The 25910-nt window shown below is 39.4% G+C and overlaps 2 protein-coding genes across 18 annotated transcripts in view; one reads left to right on the top strand and one right to left on the bottom strand.

Moving 5' to 3' along the window:
* The first annotated feature begins 2166 nt into the window (after window positions 1-2166).
* cd8a (CD8a molecule) lies at window positions 2167-7439 on the top strand. Its single transcript, XM_072661895.1, has 6 exons — window positions 2167-2252; window positions 3469-3771; window positions 5177-5242; window positions 5383-5505; window positions 6793-6832; window positions 6921-7439. Exons 1-6 carry the CDS (start codon window positions 2204-2206, stop codon window positions 6973-6975), a joined length of 636 nt encoding a protein of 211 aa, XP_072517996.1. The 5' UTR covers window positions 2167-2203; the 3' UTR covers window positions 6976-7439.
* A 1684-nt stretch (window positions 7440-9123) lies between these two features.
* Window positions 9124-25910, bottom strand: part of cast (calpastatin) — a 59586-nt gene continuing 42799 nt past the window's right edge. For 13 of the 17 annotated variants that reach the window (XM_072662761.1, XM_072662759.1, XM_072662766.1 and 10 more), the window contains 25 exons: window positions 25837-25881; window positions 25618-25719; window positions 25443-25520; window positions 25243-25293; window positions 22998-23075; window positions 22179-22238; window positions 21873-21944; window positions 21485-21526; window positions 21230-21334; window positions 20569-20685; window positions 20191-20301; window positions 18730-18804; window positions 18462-18530; window positions 17677-17781; window positions 17457-17576; window positions 17256-17366; window positions 17026-17133; window positions 15800-15904; window positions 15547-15639; window positions 15390-15425; window positions 14174-14311; window positions 13643-13726; window positions 13245-13277; window positions 10773-10881; window positions 9124-10685 (listed from right to left, as the gene is read on the bottom strand). In XM_072662761.1, the coding sequence (XP_072518862.1) occupies window positions 10780-10881; window positions 13245-13277; window positions 13643-13726; window positions 14174-14311; window positions 15390-15425; window positions 15547-15639; window positions 15800-15904; window positions 17026-17133; window positions 17256-17366; window positions 17457-17576; window positions 17677-17781; window positions 18462-18530; window positions 18730-18804; window positions 20191-20301; window positions 20569-20685; window positions 21230-21334; window positions 21485-21526; window positions 21873-21944; window positions 22179-22238; window positions 22998-23075; window positions 25243-25293; window positions 25443-25520; window positions 25618-25719; window positions 25837-25881 (2040 nt within the window). In that variant the 3' untranslated portion in view covers window positions 9124-10685; window positions 10773-10779. The remainder of the gene's footprint in view (window positions 10686-10772; window positions 10882-13244; window positions 13278-13642; window positions 13727-14173; window positions 14312-15389; window positions 15426-15546; window positions 15640-15799; window positions 15905-17025; window positions 17134-17255; window positions 17367-17456; window positions 17577-17676; window positions 17782-18461; window positions 18531-18729; window positions 18805-20190; window positions 20302-20568; window positions 20686-21229; window positions 21335-21484; window positions 21527-21872; window positions 21945-22178; window positions 22239-22997; window positions 23076-25242; window positions 25294-25442; window positions 25521-25617; window positions 25720-25836; window positions 25882-25910) is intronic. The other 4 variants (XM_072662768.1, XM_072662771.1, XM_072662760.1 and 1 more) reach the window with 3 other exon arrangements.

The following is a 25910-nucleotide window of genomic DNA, read 5'->3' as shown; positions in this document are numbered from 1 at the left end:
TATATATATATACTCAATACATACATTTACCTATAGATATACTCAATATACACTTTAACTATAGCTATACTCAATACTTTTACTATAGATACACTCAATACTTTTACTATAGATACACTCAATACATACTTTAATCATAGATATACTCAATATATACTTTACCTATAAATATACTCAATACATACTTTATAGATATACTCAATATATACTTTAACTATATATATATATACTCAATATATACTTTAACTATAGATATACTCAATATATACTTTAACTATATATATATATATACTCAATATATACTTTAACTATAGATATACTCAATATATACTTTAACTATATATATATACTCAATATATACTTTAACTATAGATATACTCAATATATACTTTTACTATAGATACACTCAATACATACTTTAATTATAAATATACTCAATATATACTTTAACTACAGACATACTCAATATATACTTTAACTATATATATATATATATATATATATATATATATATATATATATATATATATTCCATGTGTACTTTTACTATAGATATACTCAATGTACACTTTACCTATAGATATACACTATAGTATATACTTTAACTGTAGCCATATCTTATTTTTATATACAATACATTAGTTATCTTTAACTATAATTAAATATCCTATTTAGGCAGAAGTAGCTTCAGGCTCTCCATCCCTAAATCACAGCCCTGCTCCCAAATGAAGGAGGAGGTAAGCAGCACTGTGTTGAATAACTTGTCAGTTGGCAGAATTGCAGGGTCCAGTAGGAATTTACTTTATTATTATTACTAACAAATGTTTATGAATAAAAAAAGTTGAAACAACAGAATTACTGTAAAACATGGTCTTTTCTAGAGGAGACCAGTCTCACAAATATTGATTTTACTTTGTCTGCAGGGTTGCCGTGGCCTAGGGTGGTGGAGTGATGAGGTGCAGTGTAATATATTTTTTATGGGGTCCAAAATGCCTGGCAGTGCCCCTGAGTACAGTACTGATTCATTAGTTCAGACCATAGCAGCATTTATAGCACCATGGGGGTCTCTAGTGGCTTTTAAAGGGAAAAACTGCCCACTCTGAGCTGCTGTCGCACGCCAGAAACATCTTCATTACAGACAGCTCACACCAAACACCTCAGAACACACACACACACACACCAGTGCTAGACTCAGGTGAAGCTGAAAAACAGGTGAAGTAGTGTTCACAGCCAACAGGAGGCAGTAACAGACTAAGCCTGCGCTCACCTGGCTGTAGCCTACTTTAACCAGCTGTTTCCACTGTATTTAAGACCCCCGCCCCCCCTTTCTCTCTCTCGCGCTCTCTCTCGCCCACACTTCACACTAGTGTAGCATTAGTGTGTTCTCAGACCGTATTAAGCGCTGCTTAAGTAACCCTGTACAAAGTGGAACAGGGCTGAAGTTGATTTGACAGGGTTTTTGGACGGATTGTTCATCAAACCTTATTTATTAATTAATTATTTTATTTATTTATTTATCTTTACATGTTGATTGTGTTTGATATGTGTTTGATGTGTGTTTACTGAAGCTGAATAAAACCAGTTAACCTGTATACAACCAGTTATCTCTGTCTTACCCTAAGAACCATGTTTCACAGTGTAGATAAACCCACCCTACTGCAGCCATGCTCCATACTGCTACCTCTATGATGTATTTACTGTAAATGAGATCTGTAGCTAAAGCTGACCGCAGGGTGGGTCAGGTGCACTTCCGCAAGCAAACTGCTCCAGTTACTGAAAATGGTTCATCAGAACTGCAAATCCAATATGAATTTATATTAATCACTTTTTTTAGAAAGAGTAAAAAATTGCCAATTAATGATTTATTGATAAAGTTCTACTTTATTATTTACTGGATTTTTTTGTGGGAAAGCAGAAAGCAGAACTGTTAAATTCTACATTGTTCTTTGTGTAAAAATATCTAGCATACCAATATTTTAATATTTACATTAGAATGTATTACTTTACTGATTTAATTTGGTCAAAGCTGCCAAATCTATTCACTCAACTTAGACAAAGAAAGAAAGAAGAGAAAAGAAAGAGAGTGAGAAACGGGGTGGAGAGAGGAAGAGGGGGTCGATGTGCTCTCTTTCTTACACGTCTCTTATTCTTCTTCAAGCCAGCTGTGGAAATCTGAAAAACTGAACAACAATCAGGAAAGAAAATGTTTGGTGTGTCCTCGGGCCTTTTAGTCCTTCTACTCCTGTTCCATGGTAAGCCCTCATGGTTTTCCTTACTCGGGTTGTGTGTTTTATTGTATATGAAGAGCTATAAGGGGCTCCGAGACCTAAGGGTGTAAAACTAAGAGGGCAGTCACTGGATTAATTTTTTTTTATTAATTAGTTTTAAAATGATTCAGTATTAAACTGGCAGAGTGATTGGAAAGTGGGAGGAAAGTCTCAGTAAAATAAAACTTAACACTAACTGAGTTGTGGATGAATATAGAAAACAATCCAAATGTTTTCGTTCTGTTCGCTTTCAGAGGGTTTGATGAAGCGAATCTGAAAAAGGTGAAGGAAAATGACATTAAAAGAGCTGTAGATGTATCGTAAACTCACGAGAAAGCTGTCGAGCACCAAGAGTAAAGATATAATGAACTAACATCCGGAATGGCTCGTGTTTCAAAAGCGGTGCTCAAATCTCAAAGCAGAAAATAGGCCTAAAATTAAACTGCATTATGTTTCATTTTTTATATTTTTGTAAGTTCAGAATTTCTTCTTGTTCCATTGTTTCCATTCTTCACTTTTTGGCATAATGTGAATACGGCAGTTGTTCATTACATTGTACCAAAAATTCATGATGAACGGACCAATAGAAATGCTCCAAATTGAATTGATATTTTTTTTACATTGACTTCCATTGAAAGTTAAGAACAGTTTAAGACTCTTTAATTCTTCTGTAAAGTTAAGTAAGTTGCCATTTTGAAAACATAAGGTTTTCCAGTAATGATATTTCTTTTTATATATATATATATATATATATATATATATATATATATATATATATATATAAAACATATATATACTGTATATATTTATGTATATACATGTATATGATGGAGAACCACCACCTCTTTCTGTAGGAATATTATTAGTCTTCATTCTAATATCAGTGTTTTACTGAGAGAATAAACACTTACTGACCTGATAAGCAGCTAATTTTCTATTTAACTTCTACACATAAGTGCATACACACATGAGTGTGTGTGTGTGTGTGTGTGAGTGTGTGTGTGTGTCAGTAAAGTTATTGAAGTAAGCTGTAAATACTGAGCCTCCTCAAAGAAAGCTAACATAGTTTCCCTGAAAGCTCGTATTTGATTTGGAGGTGTAAAGTTAGTGTTTTGCTGACAGCTCAGAGGATCACGTCTTCAGTACAGTAATGTGTACCGTACCTCTATGACTGACTTCATCTACAATTTCCTTTAATCAGGTGGTTGCTCAGAGGGGGTGAAGGATGGAGAAAAGGTGGACATTGTATGTGATCCGAAAATCGCAGATCAGACTGTGTGGTGGTTCCGGCTGATGGACAAAGAAACAATGGAGTTCATAGCAGCTTTCAGTGCCATAAGGCTAAAGGGTGAATTAGACAGCAGGTACAGCCACAGCAAAATGAAGGATAAAACCTTGACACTTAAAGCTTTCAAAAAGGAGGACAGTGGCTTCTACAGCTGTATGACCATCAAGAACAACCAACTGTTCTTTGGGCAGGTGACCAAGGTGCAAGGAATACAAGGTGAGAAACAGCTACAACACTTGAGAACCAAGTAATGAACATGATCTCAATCTGAAAAAGAGGAAAAAACATGAGTGATGGAACAGACAGAGAGAGAGAGAGAGAGACAGAGAGAGACAGAGAGAGAGAGAACAGCCTTTAAACACCTAAAGACCTGAATGTGGGCCCACATTTCCGGCCTCACCCTCAAACAACACAGGTTACATTTTTACTGAATAATTTACAGCTGTTTTTGAGTAATGAGCAGTTTTTCTTTTTTAGTTACTGAATAATTCATAATGGATACAAGATAATTCATTATCTTGGTGTGGCGCAACAGATAACACCACTACCTGCCACTGAGCTACCACACCATGTGGGAGACTGGGGTTCGATTCCTGGTCTGGGTGACTATGCTGCACTACACCAATAAGAGTCCTTGGGCAAGACTCCTAACACTACACTGACCCACCTCTGTAATACGAGTTACTATGTAAGTCGCTCTGGATAAGAGCGTCTGCTAAATGCCATAAATGCAAATGCAAATGCATTATAGACAACAAATAATTCATAATGAATAGTAGATCATTCATTATAGACACTAAACAATTCATAGTGGACAGTGAATAATTTATAGTGGATACTGGATCATTTATAGAAGTAACTAAAAATTTATAATAGACACTGAATCATTAATAATGGATACTAGATAATTCATATTAGACACTGAATCATTTGTAGTGGATACTAATTAAATATTAGTGGACATTGTACAATTCCTAGAGTATACTAAATCATTTATAGTACACATTGAATAATTCATAGTGTATACTGCATAATTTGCAGATGTTAATCTATGAATAATTCAGGGTAAGTAATACCTTTAAACACCTAAAGACCTGAATGTGGGCCCACATTTCCCGGTCCTTGCCCTCAAACAACACAGGTTACATATTTATTATACATTATACATATTTATTAATTGTTTACGGCTGTTTCTGAATAATTAGCAGTTTTTCTATTTTTAGTTACTGAATAATTCATAAACGTTACTGAATAATTCCTAGCAAACAGTGAATGATTTATAGTGAACACTGAATAATTTGTAGTGGATATTTAATAATTCATGTTGTATACTGCATAATTACTGAATAATTCATAGTAGATATGCAATAATTCATAGTAGATATTAAATAATATATAGTAATTCATGAATAATTGATAGTAGTTACTATATAGATACGGGGAAAGTCAGTTTTTACAGCAGCATATAATTCATATAGCATACAATGTGTATGTGGTGTCCATTATGCCCACCACCATGTTTACCATTTGCTAGAGAAGGCCATGCAGTAAAAGCTTACCATTAGTGCACAGTCTGTATGTTCCACTGTTATTTCTGATGTTTTTTTGTTTTTTTTTTCAGAAGTAAAACCCCCAACAGCCAGAACGACACTCGTGAAACCCACAGTCAAAACCACACCTTGTGAATGTAATAATTATAATTATAATTATTATTATCATTATTATTATTATTATTTTTATTATTATTATTATTATTATTGTAATATTTGCAGCATTTGGAAGAAAATACTGAATTCTGAATCCAATCATTCCTTTCATCAAATACAGCAAAGAACAATGCATCTAACCTGGCTCACCATCTAGGATGCGAGCTCATGATTCTGATCCCTCTGGCCGCAGGCAGTGGTCTTCTTCTCATCCTGCTGATCATCACCTTCATCTACTGTAACAGTAAGTACCTTCAGAATTACTGCACACTGTTTATATGATCATCCACCAGTTACATGGTGTCTTTATGATATCTGTACCATTCTCTAATACCACGTCAGCCACTTCTCAGAAATCGCCCCACCTTCGCTCTAAGGGTTACACATAAGCGCATACACTACAAGTACCTGATGGATAGATGACGAGCTGCTGATCAGGAGCTGTGTGTAAGAGTGAGTTTAGAGTTGTGCTGTACGCTGCGCTGCAAACTGAAATACAACATTTAAACCCTGTACTTAGACCTACTTCAGTTCTTAACTCTCATAATTACATTAATGCCACAATTAGCAACAATTTCACGAACCCTAAAACAGAACCCTGTGGGACGCCACAAAAGGTTCAAAACTAATCAGTTATCAAATTATTCATAATGGATTTAGCATTAGGATGAATAACTAAATAATAACCTGGGGTTCAGTGTGTGTTAACATGGTGCTATAAAAGCAATAGCACCAAGTAATTGAATATGCAATTACTGCAGTGAGTGTATTATTGTAGATGTAATGAGCAAGTGAGCTTAGCGTGACACGTTGCATCGCGTTGCAAACAGAAGTACAAAATGAACCCACATTAAACTCTATACATAGACCCCGACTTCAGTTTTTCACTCACATACCTACATTACTGTCACACTTACCATCAGTTTCACTCTAAAACAGAACCTTGTGGCACTCCACAAAATGCGGTAAACTAAACGGTTGCCAGGCTGATTGTTTCTGTTACACAAAAACCTCCTAACCTCCAAACCTGACAGTTTATTTATTTTTATTTTTTACTGGAAGTCAGTGTAAAAAGATTTTATTCCAAGTCATTTTGGAGCATTTATATTGGTCTATTTATCATAATATTTGGACTCAATGTATAAAATGACTGCCAGATTCACTGTATTTTACAAAGTGAAAAACGGCATTAAGGAGGTACAGGCTTTTTGTGCATCAGTGACGATACACACTTTCTGTTGTGTAAAAACCTATCATGTCATTTTTTGAACTTTCACATTTTTTGAACTACAACATAACTTTTTGTCTGACATTGTCTCAAAATCTAATGAGAAATGGACCAAAAGGACCAAAATGACTTACAGAAAATAAAAATATTAAGTGTCATTAAAGAACATGGATGTCCAAAAATTGAGACAATATATTTTTCTTTTTTTGTAAAATTCCTATTTTGGAGATATGAGGTTTTGTGTGATGATGTTTCATTTGAGACACAAGTGTCACATACTGTGTTTTCTCTGTTCTTCACAAGGAATAAGAACAAGACGATGTCCTCACCATCACAAAAGACAGTGAGTTTTTACTGGTGTCTGCAGATTTCTGTGACTTCATAAATGTACTGAAAGACTTTAATTACTTTAATGTAATCTATTCTTCCAGACCCAGAAACAGACCGGCTGGCCACAGACCTCTGCCTCATCAGCCTGATTTCTAGCCTCTGTGACCATAGACCTACACATTCTGGCTCCTGTAGAGAATACAGGGGGTAAATGCTGTTAAACTGCCAAAAATACTCAGCGCTTCCCAAGATTCAGCCTATTAGCCTTCAAATAGCTCCCAGACAACTTCCAGAAATGCCATTCTCACAGTAACTGCTGGCTTCATCCCTAACTAAGATTTACTCGCCGTGTTAGTTTTTATTATTGCATAATTTTATATCCTGCATCTGAACTTTTCAACAGAAATATTCTGCTCTTCATAAAAAGGATTGTTTTCTTTGTGAGGTTTTGGTCTCAGATATTGAGAGTGCCACCTAGTGGTCAAACTTCACTGATATGAGATATGAGTTGTGCCATAAACCCTGGAATCATGTAATAGACTGTGCTTATGATCGCTATTATTTTATCATCATTATTTTTGCTTGTAGAACCTTTTTTTTTAAAATAATTAAATAAATAAATAAAATCTTGCTTTTATTCATTATGGATATTAATACTCTGTTTCTTAAACAACAGTATCAATCAGTCAGATTGTAATGATATGATAACAATCTAATATAAGCAGATCTAAAGGCACCCCCCCCATCCCCTTTTCAAAAAATACCCCAAACCTTCAGTATTTCAAATATTTTAGTATTTAACTTTTTTTATTTGTTTATTACTTAACACATCAGGCCAGGGTGGGCAATATGACAATAGTCTATCATATGATGATAAATTGAGTTCAGCCTATAATGATTTGGGAGGAGACTGTAAGAGCAGGTGGAGAACTTAGAGGACTTTGGGTTGGAGGTCAGGTGGCTTCTGCTTTGTGGAATGAAGCCAGCCCCCCTCTGATGTGTGGAGACAGTAATGGTAGATGACAGGGTTAAAAGGGAGGGTGCGGGGCAGGAGGTCATGGACACGTGAACCACGTTTCTCCTCTCAAAATGTAGTTATTCTAATATGTTGTTGTTGTTAAGCGTATCGAGAATATCATCAGTGCTCAAAGAACACTGATCAACTGCTGATCAGGTTTCAGTAGGCTGGTGTAACTACATGAGGTGCAGTAGTTTTCTTTTGCAAAATAAGGAAAATATTATAAATACAGTACTCAGTATGGGAGAGTGTTTGAACAGCAGTTTTTAAGAATCTGACGCTATTGATGCATGTTGTCTGTCATCACGTGTACTGCCATACTGTCCACTGGCCCACTTACAAACTTTTACCAGAGAATAGCTCCACCAGTTCATTCAGAAGACCCTGTAGTTACAGGTGAAACATGCCTTAAGGGTGTGTTAAGGGGTTCATGACATATTATATGTATATATTATATATAAATATTCACTCAAATCAAAACACGTCATGTTGCTCTGCTCTGGAGTAAAGTGAATCACAACAATGAGCCTCATATGGCTCAGAGGTGGTTATTTTATGGCACTGCTTAAAGAACCATTTGTAGAACCTTTATTTACTTAGTTATTAGATTTCTTTATTTATTTGTGTATTTATTACAGACCTGTATTATTTATTTATTGTTTCCTTATTTTTACCATTTTTTTCTCTCAATTTCTGATCGCCAATTACCCAACCCACTTGTTAGAACTCTTCTCCATCGCATGTAATGCTCCCGCCACTGGGAGGGTGAGGCCTCTTCTGACACGTGCGCAACCAGCCAGCTCTTCTTTTCGAACTGCAGCCGACGCAACGTCACCAGACAACCAACGCACTCTGAGGAAAGCGTCAGGTACCCATCTTGGACAAATCGGATGGCAGGCACTAAGGTAACACGGGGAGAAAGAGATCGCAAGCTATCTACCCACCCGGAGAGACCGGGGCCAATTGTGCTCTCCCAGGCTCCGGCTGCTGATGACCTGTAATGCGAACCTGCAGTCCTCAGGTCATAGCGCACATCCGACTTCCAGCCTTTGAAAGGCCGAGAGTTTACATCTGTGCAGTGTGCATCTGCTGAACTACGCCACAGTAGAGAAGAAGGTGGAGCATGGAGGAAACACCTTGCAAACTTTTGTTAGAGAACAAACACTGCACATACAACTAACTACCCTGAGGTTCACAGCTCAGCCCTGACCGCAAAACGATACATCTACCATTTCAGCTAGAAGCTTATAATAAACATCCTCAAACAAACAAAGACACACAAACCATTTTGGACATTTCCATTCCTTTATTTATTTATTTAACCAGCAAAAAACAAACAAATCAACCCTCCTCCAGAACTCCGTCCCTGGGTTAGAATAAGAGCATTGCACTTCAAAAGAAAGGCACAATATTGTAAAGAGGACGATATCACCGCTAGAACGAGAGAAAGACTTAAGTCTATTTTGATCACTTTGGCAAAACAAGACCTGCAGCAGGGCCTAAACGACATGGCGGCGTTTTTGGAAGACTTTCGGAATCCTGGGCTTGGAAAATTCAACTGCACTAAAGGTGTCCGCGAACAAATTTAGTGCCCATCTGACGAACGCAGTGCGCTGTAGTGCAGCCGTTTTAGCGAGGTGGTGCTGGTTCAAACGAAAATGAAACACACTCACAGTTGGTACGCCACATCCTACTCAAGCCGAGAACAGCGCGAGCACAGTGCTGCTCCAGGCCAAGGCTAGGTGGTATTACAAGATTCATACTTTCTAACCACATGACAGCTGCACTGGTGCTAAAAGGAAGTTCATTTGATTGGAAGGCTTGCCAGTAATCTCTTTTTTTGTTTTTTCTCTCAGTACAAAGATATAAGGGCTGGCGCTACCCAAAGCCGCTCTGCAAGTAACAGTGAAAAAGGCACAATGTCTCGCAAATGCACTTCAGAAAACCAAGACAGATCCTTTGAAACAAGATACACAGGAAAGCCCTTCTGCACAAAAATATTTAGACAGAATGTAGTCTCTGTAGAGGACTACAGGTGCATTCTATAGGAGGCAACATCCATCCATCCATTCATATATCATCATCATCATCATCATCTTAATCATAAAAGACCATTTACTACTTCTTTACAGCTCTCCACTGTAAACTAGAGGACTAGAGGATGTAAACTAAAACGGAAGTGCTGTACACTAGTGTCTGTAGGTGCATGGCTTTTCAAACAGCTATATAAAACATTTTGGCTGACTGGAGAAGAGATACCACCTCAACTCCCCCCCCTCCCCTCCCCTTTACAAAACAAAAATCATGCAGTATACTAACTTTCAATCCAGCCGACACTTCTTAAAGTGATACTGAACCAACAGTGATGACAGGAACGATGCCGAGCACAGACTACAAGGACTTCAATGTCCTTCCATCACTGCAAACACGGGATCGGACAGATACTCCGTCAAGAAATCAAGAGATATCAAGCCCCATTTTTTTCTCCTTTATACCTCAAATCAAAAAACAAACGAATAAAAAGGACGACACTTTGCCGTGGGGTAGACTAAGCAAGGAATTACTCAAATATTACGCATATTTCTCAACCTCCCCAGAGAGGATTTCTCGTTAGGAGCAGTTTTGCCTGGCAAAGTTGATCCCGGATCACCACTGAATCCAACTTTGGGAAGGTTGATAAATATGGGCAGATGCAGGTTGGTGTTTAAAGTGTCGGTATGTGTTTGTGCAGTTGAATTTCTGTACACCTTTCTACCAGGTCAACAAATAGTACATATTAGTACGAGCAGCTCCTTTGATTGGCATCTCGTTACGTTGCAGGGAGACGTAGGCGTAGTGTGGCAGAGACCTGAAAAACAGCACACAGACCGAAAGTCATTCACGGGAGAATACTTCTCATGTGATGAAGGATTAAGATTCTTAAGAGCGCACTAACGTGAGATCTAGCTCTTTCCGCCTTTCTTTGTTGGGGTGGAGGACACCACGTCTGTGCTCGGCTTTCCAGAGAGGTTTCCCACGGCTGGCACGTCATCTACTGCAGGTTTCTGAGAAAGAGGCAGATGTAGCCACGTGTAAACGGACAGGATGGAAAGGATTTCGAAGTTTTAGCTCCAAAAGCAACATAAGCACTGACCGGCCACTTCATTATAACCACCAGCTCTTTGTTTCTACACTCATTGTCCATTCTATCAGCTCCACTGACCATACAGGAGCAATGTGTAGTTCTATAATTCCAGACTGTATTTATCTGTTTCTCTGTTAGCCTCCTTTCACCCTGATCTTCAATGCTCAGGACCCCACAGAGCAGCTGTTAATTGAGTGGTGGTCATTCTCAGCATTTAACGCCTTAATGTCTCTGCTGGACTGAGAACAGCCAACCAACCAGGAAAATCTGGCCAGCAGCGTCCTGTGGGCTGTGTCCTGCGGCCAGTGTCCTGTGGGCACTGATGAATGACTAGAGGAAGACCAACACAAACTGTGCAGCAGATTAGAGAGCTTCTGTCTCTAACTTTCCATCTATAAGCTGGACCAACTAGGTAGGGGTGTCTAATAGAGTGGACAGTGAGTGGACACACACAGTGTTTAAACACTCCAGCAGCACTGCTGTACTCGTAACATACCACAACCACGTCAGTCAGAGTCACTGCAGTGCTGAGAATGACTGACCCACCACCCAAATACTACCTGCTCTGTGGTGGTCAGTCCTGTGGGGCCCTGAGCATTAAAGACCAGGGTAAAAGGAGGCTAACAAATATGTCTGGAATTATAGAACTACAGAGTGCTCCCATATGGTCAGTGGTAGCTGGAAACAAGGTGGTTTTAATGAAGTGGCTGGTCAGTGTATTTAACACATTGACTCAGTATAGATGAGCAAAGTGGTGCACAGTAAAATTCCATAGCTTTACATTATGATTATTGAGCATTAATGACACAGAGAGAGTCTCTAAGCAAGAAATTCAGCCTCAGGTGTAGCATGCCTCGCCAGCCATTACGTGACAATTGCAGAACGGTCAGAGTTACTTAAACTGCAGGTTTAGGGAGGAAATGGAGCCGTCCTTATTAGTGCAACAAATAGACGTTAAGTAAAAGCTTTTTTAAAAGAGATTTAAAGAGAAAATCTATAACCACTTATAACCATTTGGGTCTAAAACCAGTGCTATAAAGTAACTGGTGGGTTTTGAGGTTGTGGTGTGTGCATTTGTAGAGAAAGGCCGGTTCGAGTGAATAAACCAATGAGAAATGAGAGCTCAAGTGAAAAATTCAATAAAATAAGTTACAGTTCTGTCCTAGTAGCTCAGATCCTTACGCTTGTCCACTTCTCCAGCTTTGCGGTCACGCAAAACCCATATATTTCCATTTTTGCAGTTTTTGACATAATTTGAATCTGTCAAAATTTTATGATGAAAAGGCCAATAGAAATGCTCCAAAATTACTTAAAATAAATTATTTCACAATGACTTCCATTGATGTTAAGAAGGTGTTTTCTTCTCTTCATTTTTTGCAGTTTTGGAGATACAGCCAAGATTTTGGCATAAGGGCAACAACAACTGCTGATGGGGGTTGAACACATCCTCCACGCTGTGCTGGCTGGACTGGGGGGCGTCCAGGAGAAACCTGAAGGAACCAAGCTCTGTTCTTTAGACTAGCTCACCGACAAGATCTCACTACTTTCTTTCTTCAGAATGAGAAGCTCTTGCTCCTTTTTCTGGATTTATGTTCACCTGCATCTGTTCTGATGAGATCTGGAGTTTCTAAGTGTATATTATGGCTGACAAAAAATCTTACCATACTTTTTGATATGATGTGAATCTGCCAGTTGTTGTTAAACCTTCGTGACAAATGGACCAATAGAAATGCTCCAATGCTCCATGTTTTTACATTGGCTTCCATTAAACGTCAAGTAGATTTTTACGTTCTTCTGTAAAGTTGCTGTTTTGGAAATACCAGCAGCAACCACATAGATTGGAGTGTATGCTTAGTGAAGAAGTAAGTTCTGTGACTTACTAGTATATCAATTAACACATGGCAAAAGTAATCAATCCATTTATATATAACTCAAAACAAAGAAGTGTTTATAACATAAGAAAAGCAGCAGCTGGTGTAACACACTGCCAAAGCAGGTGATGAATATGAATTTCATGCACAATATTTCATGCAAGTAGTCTGAATAGGCAATGAGAAGAAGATATTACAGATATTTTTCAATTGTCTTTCTTCTCTTTACTTGAACATTTTTAGACCCAAATTTGACTTTTGCAATCCAAACTACGATTGCGTTCCCAAATATCGAAGAAATATGGTACAAAAATATGAGACCGAACCATATCTGAACCTTGTCTTTATTCTTCTTCTCATGATATTAATAGCAATTCCATTGCTGTTGTGTGTCGCTGTAGACAGAACCTACCTTTGGTTTAGACTTTGATTTGCCACCCTTAACCTGAAACCAGACAGAGAGCCCTGAAACAAACTAGCATGGGCTCATGGGGCAAAGGCTTGTGTGCTCACTCATAAGTGGATACACTCCTCGGGGTCCGGTTCTGTGCTGGTGATGGTACATTAAACGTGGAACTATGAACTCCAAAAATGAAGTACACTAGAGAAGTAGAGCTTTTAGGAACACAGACATCGAAATGCAGAGACCAGCAGGAATCAAGACCATGCTGCGTCCTGATTTGTCCAGAATTGGCCGCATTCAACAGCATTCCTTCTAGTCCTCACTGTGAAATATTTGTAGCTCATTAATCTCATTATTCTAAAAATGTATTTGAACTAAGTTGCGTGTCTGAAGGAATGGAGACGCACCTTTGGTTTGCTATCTTTTGGTTTTGCCTCTGGGAGGTCTGGAAGCAGTGTGGACGCCAGTTTGTCCAATACTGGTCCCGATGCCTGCAAAGCAAACATTACATTTAACAGATATTACTTTTCTTCAAACATTTATGGCAATCTATGGCAGTAATTAATTGATTATATATATATATATAAGTTGAAATAATGTGTAGTTTAATTGTATTCAGTATTGCTTCAGTATTGCTTCAGAAGTTCTTAAGATGTTAAATTAGAAGAACACAAGTTTGGGTGCTGATCTGCTCTGTGAACTCCAGACACTATTATGGACTAGTTCCACCAGCAGCTCACCTGATTTACTTTAATGAGGGCTGATTAGATAAACTAGGCGTTTGATGGAAACTGTAAATATTGGCCTTCCTTGAGGATTCATTGTAATGTTGGAGCTTTCTGAAAAAATCATCTCATTCTGTCCCAATACGTCTACGTCTTCTGCACAGGACTGTATGTTTACGGATTACAGAGCAGTTTCATGCCGGTGTTGTGCACCTGCGATGCTGAGTGGGTCTGCGGGGTCTTTGCTGGAGTGGAGTGTGGGTGTGATGGAGGAGGGGCCATAGGAGCAGCAGATGAAGTTGAGAAGTCACTGGACAGCACATCAAGCGCTGCTGACTCATCCATAGAGACCTGTGAGTAGCACAGGAAGAAGAAGACAGTTCAGACTGAAGCTTTTAATGCTTCTCTGCTAACAGCAGGTCCCGGTTAGTCTCACAAGTAGCTCCATTTTATTCAGAATGTCTGATGTACTGTATGGTAAATGTTCTGAAAAAAATCCATATTCTCCAGCATTATGTGAGACTTTTTCTTGCTAATTCCTACTTTGAGCCACCCCTAAAGGACACACTTTACACATGCATTTCTGGACAAGCTGAAAGAAACTAATACACGGTCACAGAAAGTAAAGGAAGCATGTGGACTGAGGCAGCAGTCATAGTAAAGAACAAACATGACTTAGATTTCAAGCAGGTTTTACCAAAGTTACAAGTGCAGTTAGCAGTTAGTGAGGGGTAGAGATGATATTCTCCCCATTACGTCAGAAGAGCATCACAATGATTTTAAAGCCGTTATTTTATGGAACAAATGCTACAAAATACTGATGTGAATAAAAGGTTTTGTGTTCTAAAAGCTTCTGTGTTCTAAATCTAAGAGCATGTAAATTAGATTTGAAATATTCTAACATTTAACAATTTAATTTTAAAAATGTAATAAAAAAAAAAGTTTAGAGGACACCCAGTAAAAGACATCGCTTTAATATGACACTAGATATTAAAGTGCTGTCAGTTATTGCTGACTAATGGGTTTTTAACTTAATACAATTTACAGTGCAGCAACATTTATAACTGCTTTTACATTTGGTGAATTGTGTACATCTGTTTTAGTCCAAGCACATTTTCTTTTTAGTCCTAGAGCGTTTTTTCCAGACCCGGGAGTGCTTGAGCGGAGAGTTCGGTGTGTTTGGTCAAGTATGAGAGTCTTAGTGTTTTGCAAAAAAGACTTCTTGTTGTGCAGAAATGAGATGTCAAACACAGTACAAGCAAACCAGCAATAATGAGCCCCACCCCAAAACAGGCCTAGAATCAATCCTGGGGGATGGACTCATATTTGGACAAGTGTAAAAACACCCTTAAAGTCCTATCTCTAATTTTGTCTCCTTCATTTACATAAGCCCCACAAAACACATCCCTGAAGGTAACAAATACATTACCTGCTTAGGCGCTTTAGCCTTCGCCTCTGCGGCCGCCTTTGGATTTAAAAAAACAAAACAACGGAATGAGAAGCAGCAACACTGAAGTCTGAATGCAGCTGAAGTAACTGAAGTCTGAACGTCTGACCAGAGTGCAGAGCTGAAACACACTCAGTACCTTAATGTCTGCCTCTGTGGGCCGAAAGTCTGGTGGAAGGCTGTCGTCTCTCTCCCCAGCTTTACCCACCTTCTCTTCTTTGACTGTCTTCTCCTAAGGGTAGATCAGAGAGAGAAAGGGGGGACATCTGAGACGAGACTAGATATAAAAACTCACAACTGCTCCTGCTATTATTAGCTCTTTCATTCATAATGCATAATAATCAAGGTTTCTTCTGTGTGAACGCAGCAGTTGGATTAGTGAGCACAATTACCTTAACAATATCTTTGGGAGCGACTGGCTTTGGCTCAGGGATTGGGCCAATGTCCATCAGAGTGTCTGAGAGAGCGTCCATAGCTGACGCAGTACCTTCGGACAGCTTTGATAAGAAAGCACCACGGCATTAAACAGTCAGAGTATGTAAATTACTGCACATATTGGTCACATTTAAATGGTTCAGATCATCAACTAATTTTAGTAATATAAACAGAACCCATGCTTTCCAAAAGGTTACACCTTTGACTCATCAGTCCACAGAATAGTAACGTCTTGAGGGTCATCCAGATGTTTTTGGACAATGTGAGACAAGCCCTTGTGCTCTTTTTGTTTAGCGGTAGTTTGCACTGGGATGCATTTTCTTACATTGACTTAACTGAGGCAAGTGAGGCCTGCAGTTCTTTAGATAGGTGTTAGAGCTTAGATTGGACCCAAAAAATCCAACCCATGAACGTTCTGTCCGAGCCTGACCCTACCCTCCCCATAAACTCATTATGAGCCTGAGTCCGATTTAACCACGCCCAAGGAAAGTGGTGGAAAGGCCCATCTAAAAGGACACACTTATTAGACGTTAGATTCTTTTGTCTGTCCGAGCCCGACCTAATGCCCAACCTGAACTCGGGCTGGGGCAAAGAACCTAAAATCTAATAGGTGTGTCCTTCTTGAGGAGTCTTCAATAAGCTATTAGTGAAATTTTAGTAGGCTGGACACTGGATCATTGGAAAGTTTACCAATGATCCACGTTTGTGGCTAATGGCCTCACTATATAGTCCCAGAGCCTTAGCAATGGCTTTGCATCCATTCCCAGACTGCTTTTTGAGACCGTCTAGCCTGCTTTGCACATTGCAGGAGAGGTTCTTCTATTTAAGTGATGTTTAGATTGAACAGGTCTGCCAGTAATCATGCCTGGGGGTGGCTGGTGAAATTAAACCTGATTGTAAATTGCATTCGTTTAACTGGTTGATTTAGTAGCTGAGATGGCAAATTTCACAGGGGTGACACAGGTTTTGAAAACATCTTTATCTTCAATAAATAGAAGGATAATGTAAAAGCTGAACTGTGTGTTTACTCGCGGTGGATTTATTTTATATTAAAATTAGCTGGATGATCACTGAAATGTGAGAAAAGGTAAATATAGAAGACATTGGAAAGGGGATAAACACTTTTTCACAGCACTGTATGTATGTGTGTATTTATGTGTGAGAGAAATTCAGATGGATTTACCTGTCTGTCAGCTTTTGGGGGTGCTGTAACAGCAGAATGGACCTTAGATGCAGATGTGGGGGCAACAAAGTCACCTGCGAGTTCCTCTAGAGCAAGGTCTGCTGAACTCTAGCAACAGAGCATGAGCAATGGGTTTATCAGCAGGAGGTCACGTCCAGCATCTTTAACAAAATGCTGTGAATTATGGAGATAATGATGTGAAGCTCTTCTGTATGGATGTTATGACTTACATCTGCAAACGGAGCTGAGGGAGGAACAGGGGTCTGGACTGCAGGAGCTACTGAGGGGCTGGTGAAACCTCCCGACAGGATATCGAGAGCTGCAGCGGAATCCAAGGAGGGCTGGTAAAAGGACAGGAGGGAAGTTGAGTCAAACTGCCTCTGAAAAGCTTAAAGGCCAGGAGGCAACCAGCCACTTGTGTGATAGCCTACCTCTCTCTTTGGGGGAGCTGGATACTTTTTGAGGTCTTTCTCAGAGAATCTGTAGTCTGGTGGACGCGAGTCCTCTCTCTCACCCACAAACACACCCTTCTCTGAGGTCAACTTCTTCTCCTAATCAGACAAACCCACACCACAAACAGTACTGTTACCCATGATCTGTAAAAGTAACACTGGAATCACAGGCCATGAATAGGTAAAACCTAATACGTACATCAACAATGTCCTCGGGTCTGAGTTTAGGGGACTCTGGGACTGGTTTTGCAGCAGGCAGTGTGCCTTCAAGTGCGCTGAGAGCATCCAGGGACATTGGGTCTCCCTGGGGACGACAGGGATTCAGTCATAATGCAAAGGTAGACTTTACAGTACAGAGAGATATGACCAAATTTGACCACAGCAAGAAAACTATGATGACAGCTCTTAACCATTTAAAGCCTGAACCATCAAACAATTGGCAGAAATTATTTAAACTGGAGCCTTTTTTGACTTTCTGACCAATTATTAATTCAAAAAGAAATTAAATGTCACTTTTCATATAACATAAAAATAAATAAATAAATATATATATATATATATATATATATATATATATATATATATATATATATATATATATATAAAATAAAAATATAGAAAACAAAATGGTTTATCCCCTTATACTTTAAGTTGCCTTTAATTAAATTAATTTTTTTAATTGAATTTTAATGTCACTTTAAACTGTAAGCATTTTTCTGTTGCATGGAGTGCACGGAAAATCCACCAGGAGGCAGAAAACATGTATCTGATTTTATTAGATTATTTAAGTAGTTCATTACTTTTTATTTAAATGTAATAATTTAGTACATATTATTATTATTGTTTAGATATTATTTCCTATTCGTCCTCTTACATTAAGAATGTGAATGTAGAAACCTTATCTGAGAAACTAGTCATATGAATTTAAACGAATATGATTATGTCGTACAAGCATTAAGTTTGACACAGTTCAGCACACAATACCTCATCAAAGATGGCTCCTGGGGTACTTTTTGCACCTAGAGGGGGGGCAGGAGGAGCACCAGAAGCTACCTGCAAAGTTGCATATCACACACAGACACACACACACACACACACACACACACACACACACACACACAGACACACAGACACAGAGTACACATTAGTACAAGCAGCTGAACTGCACTTGAACACCTCAGCACACATACTGCCACCTACTGGTCACAATTGCACACTTCAAAACTCAGTCCACTCAAAAAAAAGTGAATACCTTTTTGGCTTGTGCGGGAGCCACAAAGTCACTTGCCAAAGCATCAAGAGCTGACAAGTCCTCCACTTTAGGTTGCTAGAGAAAGTAGAATGCAGAATTTATAGAATCAAATACAGGATTGGATAATAATAAGAACAAGAAATGCCCCCCCCCACCCCCTTTCAGGAAATGCACCACCTCTGTTACTGCAGTTACAGCTGCTTTAGTATTCACATGATTGTTTCTTTTGTTTTACACTGACAAACCACAACAAGCACGGGCAATAATCTGAAATCAGTCCATACAGAACTCCAGAAATGGACTGGACAAAATGATTGGCACCCTCAACTGAATATTTGGTAGAACACCCCGTTTAAGCAACAGCTGGAGTCAGTCATGTCCTGTAACCATGAATGGGTTTCCTACACCTCTCTACCAGAATTCTGAAGCCAACTGCTCCAGGGCTCTCAGATTTGAAGGCTGCTGCTGTTTTTAGATCTGGACTCATTGTTGGTCACTTTAGAAATATCCAGCACTTTGTCTTGAACCATTTCTGGGTGCTTTCTGAAGTATGCTTTGGATTATCACTCTCATCCTGGACATCACCTCTTCCGGACATTCCCCTGGTGGAAGACTCAGAACCATCAAAACCAGCAGAACATCTTTCCCCCAGAGCTGCAGCGCTCCTAAACCACAGTGCACACCTCACACCCTAATCTATAAACCTAATCTAGAACTGAACTGAGCTTCTAAATCTCACTGAACCAAACTGGATTTAACAGCAACGCAGCGCTGATACATAGCATGCATGGCATTTGCACTATGACTATTTGCACAGCTGTACAGATGTTAATTTTCTGTAAATGGTTATATCATTATATCTGTACATAATAGTTCGTATATAGATGTCTACTCAGGCTACTTATGGGTGATTACAGATTATTTTTTTAACAGCTCTATTAACAGCTTTATTACTTTCAGTACTTTTTAATGTATTATTCTTTATTCTATTTACTGATTTGTGTATTTCTCTCTCAGTGTAATACTTGTTAACAGTCTGCTCACACCAAGTTAAATTCCTTGCATGTGTAACATCCTTCAGATTTCTTCAGTCTTCAGATTTAATAACGCAACAAATTTCTGAAAGAATTGCTGGGTGCCAATATTTCTGTCCATGACTGTAAGAATAAAGGTGTTACAGAAGGTTCTTTGATCGATGCCATATAAGAACCACTTCCGGGTTCCATAAAGAAAAACTGTGCACATGTGAAGAACCTTATTGAGGACTTAAAGAACCTCTCTTGATGTAAAGGTTCTTCATATTTACACATTTCTACAACAATGTAAAGTAATTCTTAATGGAACCAAAAGTGGTTCTTCTATGGGATTACCCAAAGAACCCTATTATAGCAGCTAGAATGCTACAGAGTGTGAATCTGGATAGGAGGCACATTCTTTAGTTGAAGCTTTGTGGTGGCTGACCTGTTTAGCTGGGGCAGAGGGAGGAACAGGGGCCTTGACCGCAGGAGCTACAGAGGGGCTGGTGAAATCCCCAGACAGAATATCCAGAGCTTCACCCGAATCCATGGAGGGCTGTTAGAGGGGACATATCCAACAATAAGCAATAATATCCTATAATCTATATAATATCTTTATGATTTCTTATTATCCTGACAGTAAAAACAATATCAAATCAATCAATAAATAACAGAATCAATAATATTACTATGTTACTCTATATTCTCCAATTATTCTAAGCAACTGCCATCAAAATACAGGCGAATGGAAACACATGCTGACTTCACCTTTGAAACTAATCTTTTCTATAAATCCTACTAATCAGACTTTTTAGAACCTCACCTCCTTTGGTGGAGCAGGTTTATCCTTGACCTTCTCATTTGAGAACCTGTACTCAGGTGGAAGAGAATCCTCTCGCTCACCGACACGCACACCCTTCTCTGACTTTTCCTTCTTCTCCTGGGTAACACATGGTAACACACGTCATTGCCTTACTGTCATCACTAATTACGTGAAAGAACAGCACACTCCGTTCATAAGGTGAAATGCATCATGAAAGAGTTTAAGGTGGGTATGATACTATGATATTTGATTATGTGCAAAAATAAAGACATGTCTAAACTCTATACTCCACCAGGGGGCACTGTAAAACATCACATGGGTGCCCTGAATCGATGGACAGCAAATGACAACAAATACCCGCAGCTAGTGCATCCAAATGTTTGTGAGGCATTCAGCTACTTTCTGACTTGCACCCATTGCTGACACAGATGTGCAAATGCACACAAACAGCTTGTTTAGTTCTTGTAGAGAAGTACTGCCAATAGAATAGGACTCTCAGGAGCAGATAAACATGAACCTATTGGTACCATGCTGCCCTATGCCAGGCGTGGGCCAGAGGGGTACAATGCCCCCCAGCACTGAGATGTGGAGCAGTGGAGGAACTGTGACCTATTTGACTCTATTTGACTATGTCCACCGCTAAGAGGTAATGCAGTCTTACATTAACTATATCCTCAGGTCTGAGTTTGGGGGACTCCGGTACAGGTTTTGCAGCAGGCAGCATGTCTGCCAGAGCACTCATAGCATCCAAAGACATGGGGTCCTCCTGCAGAAATAAACAGATATACACAGAGCAATGTTTAATCAGCCGAAATAGAGGATTGGACAAACAGACCTGTGAAATATTTATTGTATATTTATAGTGTACTGAATTCAGCTCAGTGGAGCAGGCCAACCTCTTTGCTTTATTTCTCACCTCATCAGTTTTTGGTTTGCTAGGCTGATAAGATGGAGCAGGCTAGACCAGAAGAGAGAACAGATTAGCGTTACTTTAGACAACAGTCCCAAATATTCCCATTAATATACTGACATTCAAATCGTCAGTATCACATAAAAAAATCTATACAGGTGAAGGAAAAGCCCTTTTAACTTTCAATGGAAGCCAATGTAAAATAAGTAATTTTGGAGCATTTCTATTGGTCCAGCCATCCTGAATTTTGGATACAATATAAATAACATTTGTCAGATTTCAATTATTTCAAAAATGCTGACTCAATAATATTGCATGTTGTGATATAAGCAGGGCAGGTATACTCGCAGCAGACCACTGCCAGTGGCTAATGTTTAAACAGCTTATGCAATACCTTCTCTACCTTTGCTTTCTTGTCAGCAGGGGGCGCAGGGGACATACTTGTAGGCGCGGTCACCTCTTGCCTCTGCAAGGAACAAACAAAGTCAGTCAGATGGATCCAGTTTTCCCACTTGAGCACCCTATAGACAGACAGCCTATAGTAAGATCCTATGCGTGGCAGAGAGAATGATTTAGGTGTCTTTAGTGCTCTGCTACTTCTGCATATGAAAGCAGGGCTTTATTAAAGTGTGTCCTTCGGGATTTACTGATTTGCCACAGATTTGAAACGGATTCAAAACTGATGAAATTTTACACTTACTTTCTGAGTAGGGGGAGGAGGAGCATAGCTTGACTTGGCCACAGCTGCACTTTCAGCTTTCTGTGATAGATGGATAGATAGACAGATAGTCAGACAGACAAACAGACAGACAGAAAGAGGAAGGAATTCATGGATGGATTGACAGATAAATCCATCAGACAGATAGGTAGGTGGATGGATCAGTGGATAGAGGAATTGATAGATATATGAATAGACAGACAGGATGATAAATATATAAATACATAGATGGACAGAGAACTAATCAATAGACAGGCAGACAGATATATAGAAAGAAAGAGAAAGGGATGGATGAATGGATTGACAGATAAATAGACAGACAGATGGATAATAGACAGACAGGATGAGTAATAGATATACACATAGATGGACAGAGGATTCATAGATGGATAGACATACAGTCAGACAGACATAGGAATGAAGACAGATAGATAGATAGACAGACCGACAGACAGAGAGTCAGGCAGACAGGCAGACAGCGGAAAGGATGAATGGTTGGATTGAAAGATAAATAGACAGACAGACAGATATATAGTTTTTTGGATGGGTTGATGTATACAGGAATGGATAGAGGATCATTACATGGATAGACAGACAATCAGATAGACATATGAATGAATAGATAGATGGACAGACAGATAGAAGAATGAATAGATGAATAGATAGACAGACAGACAGAAAACATTTTAAGATTTGAAAAGTACAAAGGAGATCAAACTGAAGATTTGAAGCATGTGTATTTAACTTCTCAGGAATAAAGATGCTTTAATGTCTGTGTTTGATCCAGTGTTCTGAATTTACCACTTCAGCTTTAGGTGCACTTGGAACTGCAGGTGATCCAAATCCAAGAGAGCCCATGAGCTCATCATCTGTTAAAGGCTTTCAAACAGGACATCAAAATAAACGTACACACACACACACACACACACACACACACACACACACACACACACACACACACACACACACACACACACACTGCATTTAATTGCAAGCATTTAAACACAAGCATAAACATAAGACTCCACATATCATACAAAGTAACCCTCTCCAACATTACAAAATTCCACAGGGGAGCACTTCAGCCTTAGCTTCACATCTGAAAGGTATGCGACGCAGCAGGAAAAGACCAGACACACCCCAATACACGGCAAGGCAGAAACAACACAAACATGTAGCTCCCTACAGTCCCGCCCTGGAAGACAATGACCTGCACGGTCCTTTAGAATTACTACACAGTCTTAGGTGTCTGAAATATTTCGATAATTATTAACAAAGACTGCATTAATCTGTTTACCAGCGTTTACCTACAATGTTCTGAGAGGCACATTTGACATTAGAGATAAAGGCTGCAGGTGTGTGTGGGAACATGTACTCATAAGTGCGTCTCATCAGCTGGGCGGGACAACTGCATGTCATTAACTAATAAAATGTCACAGTGATGATGGTGTCTGAACTATTTCCACATCAGCACACACCCCTTAGTGTGTTTACTCTAGAAACTCCAGATTTCACCACCACTGTCTGTAGGAATGTTATTAGTGTTTATTCTAATATTTGTGTTTTACTGAGAGAATAAACACGAACTGCCTGCTTCCTACAGGTGCCTAAACATTTGCACAGTACTGTATGTGGCAACCTCTTGTAATGACTGTGTGTGCGTGAGAGAGATCCTAACCAGCTTTCCGTGGTATTTGCTAAGCGCACAGCCCTCGGAGCAATGCAACATTCCACATAGCACAGGTACAATATTGGACTTCAAACAGGGTACAGTACACGGCTCAAAATAGCAGGCTGCTGTAATGGGTGCTGTAGAGCTGTTTACTGTGTGCTTCAATACTCTGTACCTGTGTATCTGCCTCAGTTCAGTCCACCCCAATGCATAAGACTCACATAAGACTAGGCTTCTTACCTTTCTTTTTTTTTATTGTTACTATTGGTACTCGTTTTACACCAATCAGCTGGAGCTCAGCTTAGCATGGCATGTTGCATGATTACAGCTTAAAGCAGCATTATGTGAGAACTGTTCATTCTTGGATGTGTAATTTGTGCTTTGAGCCAACAGTTATACCGCTTTACACATGCATTTCTGGACAAGCTAAGAGATTCAGAACCTTGGCTGAGGCGGTAGAGTTTATGTAAGCTCTAACTGTTAATATTCTAATTTATATTATTATTATTAGTATTATTATTATTATTATTAATAATCATCATTATGACTTATGTGGTGTTATGGTTACATTTCTGAATCATTTAGAACTGGTTTTGTCCAGAGAAGGATGGGGTTTCCCCTGTGAGTCTTGGTCTCCTCCCAAGGTTTCTTCTACCAGTTCTGAGTGAGTTTTCCCCCACAGTTTGTTGTCACTGTTTAATTTAACTGATTTAATATTACAGGATTGTGCACTATATGACTCGGGTTACACAGTATTATGCCCTCATGATCGTTGTCCTGGCCACTTCACCAAAGTTACATAGTGAAGTTAGCAGCGTTCCGAACCTGGTGAAGCTCCTATTTTATGGTAAAATGCTACATATTGCTGCTTTAAGGTAGAGATTTCCACACTGTTTCATGCCAAGACCCACTTGTATCCACATTTACTCACTATAATGTATTTTAATAAGACATAGCATTACTGTAGTCCTGGGTTTCCTCTCTCAGCATAAATTGGTGTTAAATGGTCAAACGAGCATCACATGAATGATCTTAGGACTAAGAAGCTAATGAGAAAGTGAACCTGAGTCGACTGGCTGCTCGGTATCTGATCACCTGTATTTTCAGCAGTCATTTCACTGGTGGGTTACTGGAAAACAACCAGTGACTGCAGCCAAACTGGATTATTTCTGACATCATTCTAGCATTAGGGAGCTTGGGGCACGTAGCTCAAGTGGACAGGAGCGTTCTCAAAGTGTGGTCAACTGGTTTTAGGGTGAAATTAGTGATTGGGAAATCTGGTTTCGCACTATTGCTAGTATTTGAGATAACTGTAACCACTGTACACATGTTTACATTTTGTAGCAATGAGCAAAAATGGCTTAAAAATGTTACCTTGGGAACTTCCTTAGGTTTTTCCAGTTTTCCAGCAGGAACCTTCTTTTCCTGGTGTGGTCAGAGAAAGTGAGAGTGTTAACTTCAAGCCTATGACATGAGAAATAAAGGAAACAGCAGAAAACAGGGCAAGACTGCAATAATGGCACTTAATAGTAGCAGTAGCTGTAGCAGCAGGCAGACCGGTGTGCTAGACTGACCATGTCTTCATTTCTGTACCCAGGTGGCAGTATGGACTTCTCCCCACAGCGGTTAGCCACTTCTGAGGTTAGGCCAGGCTGAGACATGCAACACACCCAGTTATAAGCACACATTCCACAAAGCAGCAGACAAGCGTGCACAAGAAAGCATGCAAAGAGCCTTGAGAATTTCTACCTCTTCGACTTCAGGCCCAGTGTACTGAGGAGTATTAGAGGAAAGAGGCTCTGAGGATGGTAAACTGCCAGCCAAGGCATCGAGCGGATCTACAGCAGGCGCCTGCACAAACAGCAGTTCAGCATTGCACATGCAAACTGGCATGCTCTCTAAAACAAGCACAAGCGACCTCACACTCATTAATAAGCATTAATAAGAAGCAAAGGAGAGCTGACTCACTGGAGCACTGGTCTTGGCTGCAGCTGGAGATACTTCCGCATGAACCTGCAGAACCGGAGAAAAATGATGCCAAT

This window comes from Salminus brasiliensis, chromosome 18 (assembly GCF_030463535.1).
Source record: "Salminus brasiliensis chromosome 18, fSalBra1.hap2, whole genome shotgun sequence".
NCBI classification, from domain to species: Eukaryota; Metazoa; Chordata; class Actinopteri; order Characiformes; family Bryconidae; genus Salminus; species Salminus brasiliensis.
Note: the sequence above shows the minus strand (reverse complement) of the source record. Positions and strands in the feature narration are given on the sequence as shown.

Excerpts from the sequence above, each read along its gene's own strand:
- cd8a (XM_072661895.1), top strand. The coding sequence starts at position 2,204 with ATGTTTGGTGTGTCCTCGGGCCTTTTAGTCCTTCTACTCCTGTTCCAT. Across the intron at positions 2,253-3,468 it reads CCTTCTACTCCTGTTCCATG|GTGGTTGCTCAGAGGGGGTG; the intron begins GTAAGCCCTCAT and ends TCCTTTAATCAG. Across the intron at positions 5,243-5,382 it reads CAAAACCACACCTTGTGAAT|CAAAGAACAATGCATCTAAC; the intron begins GTAATAATTATA and ends CATCAAATACAG.